Genomic DNA, 9,144 nt, shown 5'->3' on the forward strand with positions numbered 1-9,144 from the left:
TTTCCCATTTTTTTCATCATTCATTGGAAAATGCCTAGAATTAGTGTCTCTTTCCTTTTCCCCAGTCTGAAAAGCAGCTAAGCTCTGACTGCATTCATAATAGATATCACTCAAGCATTTTGGAGATGATTACCTACAGAAGACCTAGGACACCTTGTTCATTGGTATATTTAGCTGTGATGGAAGGGAGGGAGGGAAACAGTTCAGAGGAAGGGAGGGGGAAAACACTAACAGCTCAGAAGCTGGCTTGTGCATTGAAAGTGCTTTCCTTTAACACCAGCAGAAGTTTTGCAGCTTGAGAGAAAACAGTCTGTAAATACATTGCAAACACACATTTAATAAATGATATCAAATGTCCTTTCTACTTACTTTGTACTAATGAATTAGGCATATATGGGCTCAGAGGTGTCAGAGTTTCTGTTTCTAGAATTCCCTACCTGTGCATCATATAAACTTAAACATATAAATATACTTCAGGTGGTCTTTGTTTCCTGTTGTCATTTAAATGTTTGGAAAGTAATTTTGGAGTTTATGAACAATCCAGAACTATTCTGATTTCCAGTACGGCAAAAAAAAAGCTCCACTTGATAACTTTGAAAGAGGCCAGGACAAATATACCAGAGAATTGCTCACTAGTAATAAATAGAAAATTAACTTTTGGTTTGTTCACCTGATTCTGTGATATTTTTTGTGTTAACTAATGGTAGTCATCCTGGAACTTTATCCTGTAACTTCAGTTTTGATAGTCGTGGTTCAATAGCCTAACATGTATTGGGCACACCACTGCTGAGGAAAGCTCTGTTATATTAAGCTTTCTTTGTGGTTTTGACCCACTAGGTGACTATCATGTTTGCTTGCTTAGACTGCCTGAGGTTATGTGCCTCTTCTGAACAACCTCTGTAGTCTGTGGAAAAGGAAGTTCCAACAGGTGGTGATTTCTGCTGGTCTAGGATTGAAATTCACTATTGAAATTTTATTATCAGATTTTGTGTTAATTTTGTCAGGCCAGCCTAACATTGGAGGCTAAAATGTACTTGTCAGACAGGCACTTGTCTCTGACAGTCTGTGTTTTGTCTATTACCTAGAAATAGGAAAACTTATGAGCAGCCTTTAAAGGTAATCTAGTAAGGGCAGATACATTCCAGATTGTTTTTTCTAATGCTGCTGTATTTCTTCTTAATGCTTTCATGTGTATTATTTGGCATAAGTAGCCATGTGCTATAGATTCTCTGAATGATTGTCCATATGCACATTTCATTGTGGGTATTATACTCACCTCAGCAAGTGTGAGCTTGAAGGCTTTTTATTAGCAGTGCCTGTGACCTCTCTTATATCCTGTCTCTCCTTATACTTTTGCCTGAGTGGCAGTCTGATATGCAGGAGGAGGCCATTTATAGCTATTCTATCTCCCACATGGAAAAGGACAAGGAGGACAGACTTCTGGGAATGGGTTATATCTGGGATTTGACCTTAGATCTTGGGGTGTAAAACTCCTGAAAACGGTAGTAGGGAATCAGAAGTGTTTGCATAATATGGCTTCTTCAAAAGCTGTATTAATTGACCACTTCAGCCAAAATACTCAGTGAGATAAGGACTAAATTGCTTCCTGAAAGGAATCACGATTAGAGCACCTTCAGAGGAGACTCCTGCTGTTTTATCAGCACTTTACCTATCAAAGACATGTTCAGTAGGTCTCAAGTGTAGTGTCAAGAAAATGAGCAGTTACCAGAGGAATGAGCAAACATGGCAAAAAACCCAAGGGAGTTCTCAACATGAAACTCAAGGGCAGCTGATAAAGAACAGACTTTACAGAACGGAGATAGTGATACCACATGTAGCGTCATTGAGTATGTCTCTTACCATAGGCCTGAGGGCTGTACTCTAGTAGGATCTCAAGCACGGGAGGGGAATGAGGATGCCTGGTGTAGGAGACATGTTTTGACAAAATCTCTTAGCATGGAGGAGTTGATTGAGGAGGTCTCGAGGACCAAATTCTGAGAACTTCCTTTGTGCTGTTATGATCTCTAAGACTGAAGATGCAGGCAAATTCAAAAGATCTGCAGAAGGAACAGTAATGGAGAGGGAAGTAGCTGCTTCAGAAAGGTGATGTGGTTTTCAGGATACTTCTCAAGACAAACAGTGCTTTAGCATTTGAACTGCAACAAGTGAGGATTTAACTTAGAAGTACAGAATGAAAAGCTACACGTTCCAGGAGCTGTGAGTGTCAAGGTGCTCTTTCCTGGAAAAAGCATAGTTAGATAAAACAGTTTGTCCAGAGGAAGTATGCTTTTACTCAGGAGGCTGAATTTTGGATGAACCAAGAGTTTTGAGGCTACCCCTCAAACAGATTACTTTTATATACTGTTTATCCCTGGAGACACTGGTGATATTGCTGGACATGACCTTAAGCATGTCAAAAGACTATGGGTACCAGTGATCGAAGTGCCAATCCTTTGTGTTCTGGATGCCTTCATGCATAATGCATGCATTACAGACCCTAGACAAAGTTACAAGGTTCAGTAGAGTATAGCATGAGTGGAGGGGAGGTGTGTATGGGCAGAATCAGAGAGGCAGAGACAAGGTGAGATGCATGCTGTGATACTGAGGCTAGTCTGAAGTCTTTCTGTAAGTATATTCTTAGTGAAAAATGGGAATGGTTCTGAGTCAGCCACCAGGCAAAGCCTGTTGACAGATGATGCTAGGGAAGCCTGTATTTGTAATGGACTTCATGAAATCTTCACAGCTGCTGTCAGATCATCATTACAACTCATACCAGTAACAAAGGAGAAAATTGCAATGTGCAGTAACCAAAAGGGTATTTAATGCTTAGAGTTAGTATTTTAAAATTGTCAAAGAGACCTTAAAGGATAAGCTGAAGTACTCATCATACTGGGTTTAAAGTTCTGTATTTTGCATTAATGATCTGTCTGGTGAAAGAAAGCTAAAATGTTTTAATAAACCTGTAGATGGTTAAGGTGGGACAGTACCCAAGGTAGAGTGGAGGACAGCATTAGAATACAGAGCAAGCTTGACCAGAGAGAAATTTGTTTGAAAACAGCAAAAGCAATCAGTTTAAAGAGAGGAGATGTAAATTGTACTTAGACTTAAATAAAATGCAGAAATACAGGATGAGGACCACCAGCTGCTAGGAGTTCTGCGGGAGCTGACATGAGTCAACAAGTGCCATGCCATTATAAGAAGGTAAATAATATGGCAGAATCAGATTTATAGCCTACAAGATGCAAAATGATCTTCTTGCCAAGCATTAAAGGGTCTGGGTTTTGCATGCAACACTTCAGAAAAGATGAACCTCTTGAAAAGAGTCCAGGAAAAAATGGGAACATCTGGACAGAGATCTGTGATACATGAGAAGGTCATTGCTTAAATTCCTAAATTTAAAGGAAGGGAAGACTAGAAAGGTGAGAAGGAAAAAAAGTAACAGTGAATGAATAAATGGCTCCTGTGTAAAGGAGAGGACTATCTGACTATTGGCTGTATGAAAAATACAACTGATGTGAGCTGCAGAGAGGAAGAGTCAGGAATAGCCATCATCTTAGCTAGGAATAAGGAAGTGTTGCTGTGAGAAGTTTGCCTGATGTTTAAGAATGCATTAGACAAACATACGTTGTTGACTTTGTGTAAAGACAGGCAAATGAATTTAGATGATCTGAGATTGCTTTTAGCTCTCTGACTCTACCGTGTGAGGTTCCCGTTTTTCTTGAACTTTATGCCATCTGACAGATCTTGAATACCTGTTTCAAGACAAATTGTGCTTTGGTGTTCTTTGAAGACTTTTTGAGATCACAGCTTCATATGTGCTGGGCATATCAGGAGCAGACAAGGATTGCCAACAGTAGAGTGAGTGTATGGACAATCACTTGAAAGAGAAGTCACCGCCTTTACAGAAACAGGCTTTCTTTGAGATGTGTTGTGCATATGCTCATTCCACAACCTGCTCCCCAACTCCTCTTCACTGCAGTCCTCTACTCCTCTACAGTAACTGGATTCTGCAGTTGAGAGGGATCTGAGGTAGGGAAGCCGCACACCAGTCTTCATACCGGGATGCAAAACATGAGGAGAGGCAGGGTGCATTGACGTCGTATGGGTACTGCATCCCCAAAACTTTGAGCATGAGACACAGTGGAATATGCATATGGACAGCACACCTTGAAGCAATCCAGTTGCTGTAAGGTAAGTAGCTTCTCTTTTTATTTTTAAGCAGGAAAAGGTGATTGGTGTCCTACTTGAGAAAGATTATCAGGTGAACAAAAGCCAACTGTTAAGAGCAATATCTCCGTGTTAACTGGAAACCCCCCAAATTGAAATACTATTTTTGAAGACTTGTTAACTTTACAAAATTCATACTAAAGGACATTATATTTCTCAGTTTCCATTCTTATGTCATTGGATTTGTTGTGCCAAATCAAAAGGAACTTGCAGAACTAGCTCGAAAGAAAGGATTTAAAGGAACCTGGGAAGAGATCTGTAACAGTCCTGAGATGGAAAAAGAGGTGCTGAAGGTGCTAGCTGAGGCTGCCATGGCAGGTGAGTAGCTGGGCAGATAGTATTAATCTCATGGACTGTAATGTCTGTGAAACAGATAAGCAGAGGCCTAAAAATATTTCCTTGAGAGTGTATATTTCATAAAACATGTATGAAGCTCCTGAGAAATTGGTGTGTGTGTGTCTAGTGCTCTTCATGATGTCCTGTAGTAGCTTTTTGGCCCTAGCTGCTTGCCCAAAAAAATGTGGGTCATCTGTAGATCCATGTATGTTAGGGATCATACAGTCTGACATGCTATGTGCCAGTGCATAGCTGAAATAAGCCCGTGGTGACAGGGCTCTCCTAGCTTCCAGTGGCTTGCATCTGAGGGGTTTCCTGCAAGCAGTGTCCTTAGTTAATAATTTTCAGTACTTTTCCTCCATTAACTCTTCTAGTCACCTTTTAAAGTTATGTAAGTATTCTGTATCAGTGGCAGAGTTGCACAGCTCAGCTATGTTCATGCGAAGAAATGCCTCGGTTGTTTTAACTCTGCCATCTGCTAGTTCAGTTTCCATCTGCTGAGCTCTTGTATGGGAAGAGCAGTGAAGAGTCACAATGGTAGTTGTGATTTTTTTTTTTCCTTTTCCCCCATTGTCTGTTATACTTCCCCTCTCAGCTGTATCTTTTTTCATGCTAATTGGTCATAGTCTATTCAGCTATGCTGGTGCAGAATTAAACAGTGGCACAGTGACATTTTGTCCGTTCTTTCATAATAATTTCTGCCTTGTTTTTTGCTTTTGACTATTACAAAGTTCTGAGCTTTTTCAGTGAAGCTGTTGGTTATGACCACAAAATGTTGGGTTTTTCTAAATGGCTGTTGTTAAATGTGTTTTTCTTATGCATTCTTCTTTACACTTTTATGCAATGAATGTTTTCTACTGTGTGTTTTACACTCACTTTGTATTGTGATGTCCTCCTGCACCTCTTTGCAGTTTGTCCGCATCTTTTTTACCCTGGATAACTTCATGCTTCCAGCTATCTTTATCTTGTTAATCTTTGTCTCTCCTCTGTATTACTTGTATTAAACTCTATAAGTGTATTTGCAGACTTCTTTTATAGGAGCATACTCTTACGAGGCATGTAAACTCAGTACTGCAGCAGACTTCTTTTTTGTCTTGCCCTGTGTCTCCAGTCCTTTTTTAATTCACTGCATGGAGCATATGGGCAAAGTCATTCTAAGACGCTGTTGAGATGGAGAGCATGTACAAGGTCGCTTTCCTCTTTTTTTGTGTAGCAGTAGCTATTTAAAAGAGAATTAAATATGTTAAAATTCATGAAGTGGAATATTTGATTTAATCCTGAGGCACTTCTGCACATTTTGTTACTTCATATTTGAAGTTCATTCATTAATTTCAGTCTGGTATCATAGACTTTTAAAGTAATTTAATGAGTTTTAATGCTAGATTGCAAAAAAAAAACAAACAAAACCCCAAGCCCAATGATCTAATGTCAAGGGGAGTAAAGGCACAGGGAAATCTAAAACTGACAGGTAGCACAGAATAATTTCATATTTGTGTTTTTTTTCTGACCAGAAAATAATTTTAATATTGCCCATCTCATGTCTTTTTTTTGTTGTTGTTTTTCATCTATTATGTCTGAAAGCATAATAGAAACTCTTGCAAAGGGTACTGGTTTATGCTAAAGGTGTACCATGGAGACCACTATTGTTTCAGTGAGGGGAACAGCTGCCAAATGAACTTACCTTTCTTGAACAGTTGAGAGCTATCAGGGGGAAAAAAAACCAATCCAACCAACCAACCAAACCCCTGTTTTTTCAAGCTTAAGGAATATGGATTTTAAGGCTATTTCCAGAAGATGGGATCATAACACTGATATAACAGTGTATATTTTGAGGCTGTCAGTTCCACACAGTGGGGATTTTCTGAAGTTGAGGAGCAGCACAGGTACCCAAACAGCTGTGGTTTATGTCTGTTTTTATGGAAACTGGAGAGCAGTTTCTGATGGACCCTGTCACTCTACCTGTGACCCACACAGGCTTTCAAAGCTAATGGTGGGTTTGAGGAACACTTCATTTATGTCACATGCTTTTCTGTGTGAGAATACAGTTCTTCCTTTTGTGCACTTAATTATAGAAGCATGCTTACATTTATGTTTTGTATTTTTACAGCTAATCTGGAGAAGTTTGAAATACCAGTAAAAATTCGTTTGAGCCCTGATCCTTGGACCCCTGAGACTGGTCTGGTGACAGATGCGTTCAAGCTAAAACGCAAAGAGCTCACAGCGTACTATCAGATGGACATTGATCGATTGTATGGAAAAAATGTAAAATAATTCCTTTTTTCTGCACCACTTTTCTACAGTGAGCTTGGATCAAATAGGAAATACTTGAATTGCCTGTCTCAGCACTTGAGATCAACACAGGAAAGTACCATTCCTCATTTTCAGCTCAAACCGTTATTTCTGATAGCATCACCATGATGACTGGCAACTTCAGTAAAATGTTATGGCAGCAAACCTGTGTCTGTCTCCTTTTTTCCAGTCTTCTCTGCTACTTTGTCAGTCTGTGGATTTTACCCGAGTCTTTTTGGGAAACCATGTTTCTGAAGCCTCAAGTTTTTAAACACTTATAAATCCTGTATAATGTTTTATTTGTATCTTTAAAATTTGGATGTATATAAAGAGAACTTGGCTATATAAGAAATGGTTATACTGGAGGCCTTTTTTACCTAATTATTTAAAGATAAGAAGGTATTGACGTTGTGACATTATATGCATTGAAAACGCTTGTAACAAGGTCATTGTTGAACAGAGAACCATGTTACTTGCTGCTGTGCTAGTTTTCTGTGTGAATTTGAGGGAGAAAGTGTTTGACATTCCAGCTTCTGTAATAGACTTCTAATATGTGCCTAATGGTTACTTTTATTTTTATCTGAAAATGAAAAGGTGGTCATGGCACAGCTCTGCATAAAGGCAGGTACTCTTGCAGGTATTAGTTGATGCTTGTTTAATGCAAAAGACGCTATTAACACAGCGGAAGTTCAACCTAAGAATAATCTGTCAAATACAGAAACTCCTTTTTGACATAGCTCATGACCATTTCATCCAGTAGTTGAATTGTGTAAAGCTAATATGAAATCTCAACATTAATTTCACTTTTAACACTTTGTAAGTTTGACAGTGTCCCCTCCTTTTAGCAGAGGGACTGTAACAGCTTTTGTTGTTTCTCCTTAGGTTTGGACATTACACTTGGTTTGCTCTTCCATTGTTTGGCAAAACCCCTGTTCTGCCTAGCTGCAACCCAAATCTAACTGGGGGGATTTTTAAAGTCATAATGACAGTTATGTTCTCGGCTCACACAGTGCCTAGCTGCCCTTTGTGCCATTAAAAATCTCCCTTTAATTCTGTGTTATTTATAATTTTTTTCTTTAAAAACACATATTTGAAGTATTTGTCAGCTGGAGTTACTTATGTTGCTTGGTTTGTTACACCCAGTTCTTACCTTGGGAAGGAGTTTCAATTCCTGTTTTACTATAGATATGTGAATATTGTTTGACAAACTAAGGGGGATCTTTTCCTCTTCAGAGAATGTTTAGATTTGTTTCAGATGTGAATTTTATTTTCAAAATATTTCTAGAAAGACTGTGTTAAGCAGGGTTACATGAGAATGTGAATAGGCATACGTCAGTCAACTTCTTGATGGGGCAAATATTAAAATGACTTTAATTTGGAGATTATTCTTTCATGTGTATCATTTACTTGTACTAAAAATCAGGGTCTTGATGCTTGCTTAAGTACCCAGCTATGGTAGCATGTAGCAATTCTGAATGGCAGAAGCTTTGTTTGGGGAGGGAGTTCCTGCTGTTAGCATTTGTGATATGGGAGCTATGGGAGATGTTTGCTATACATATTTTCATTTTAAAATCCTCTGAAATAGTATTTAACTGTTTCATAAGAGTTGAAAGTTATCAAGCAGGTTCTTTGTATTTTAATTTTGATGACATTACACAGTTTGTATTGTATTTTGTTACATTACCATCTCTCCCACTGCTCATGGATTTCCCCTGCTGCTGTCTATGAAAAACTGTTAACCATTTGGTGAATTCAGGTGTAACTTGTCAAATGGAAATAGAAGCAATAAAAAGAAATTGGAACCACATTCCTGAGATTAATGCCTTGCTAGATCTAGATCATAAATTAAAAACTGGGAAATACAGTTAAAACTAATGTTTAAGTGAAGAATCCAGATTCCAGATGCGGAACTTGCTAAGTCTGTAGGGAAGTGTCACACCATGTGTTAGGCATTACTAATATTTCAGTATGTATCTGTGCTGCATCAACAGGTTCTTGAATAGTTCACACTCGGCATAGGATGTACATTGTTCAGATATTTTTTGGTGATTATTTTAGTGAAAACAAATAAATTGCAGAAGTACCATATTTATCACTTGGTACATTGTGCAGCAGATTTAAGAAAATAAATCTGTCCTTGGTTAATTCAGCAATCTGAAGTTAGTATTTTATTCTGCGAAGGGTTTAGATCCACTTTTGGATAAATTGCATAAATGATTTTTTAAATGGTTTGCAAATAATAGTTTTAATTTTTCTTCTAATCCAGTCACAAGATAGGGTTGTTGACTATCT

General features: G+C 38.4%; 1 protein-coding gene across 2 annotated transcripts in view; it reads left to right on the forward strand.

Moving 5' to 3' along the window:
• ACSL3 (acyl-CoA synthetase long chain family member 3) overlaps window positions 1-7,017 on the forward strand; it is a 33,094-nt gene extending 26,077 nt beyond the window's left edge. Inside the window, exons 14-15 of one of the 2 annotated variants that reach the window (XR_008973156.1) lie at window positions 3,998-4,191; window positions 4,388-4,525. Coding sequence is in view for 1 of the 2 variants with exons in the window: in XM_057417148.1 (XP_057273131.1) it covers window positions 4,388-4,545; window positions 6,671-6,834 (322 nt within the window). In the remaining variant the exon portion in view is untranslated. Of the gene's footprint in view, window positions 1-3,997; window positions 4,192-4,387; window positions 4,546-6,670 lie in introns of those variants that run through there. The other variant, XM_057417148.1, reaches the window with a different exon arrangement.
• Window positions 7,018-9,144: the final 2,127 nt, after the last annotated feature.

The sequence above is a fragment of the Pezoporus wallicus genome, unplaced genomic scaffold (genome assembly GCF_028554395.1).
Source record: "Pezoporus wallicus isolate ANWC-B61680 ecotype Strahan unplaced genomic scaffold, APGP_CSIRO_Pwel_v1 contig_360, whole genome shotgun sequence".
NCBI classification, from domain to species: Eukaryota; Metazoa; Chordata; class Aves; order Psittaciformes; family Psittacidae; genus Pezoporus; species Pezoporus wallicus.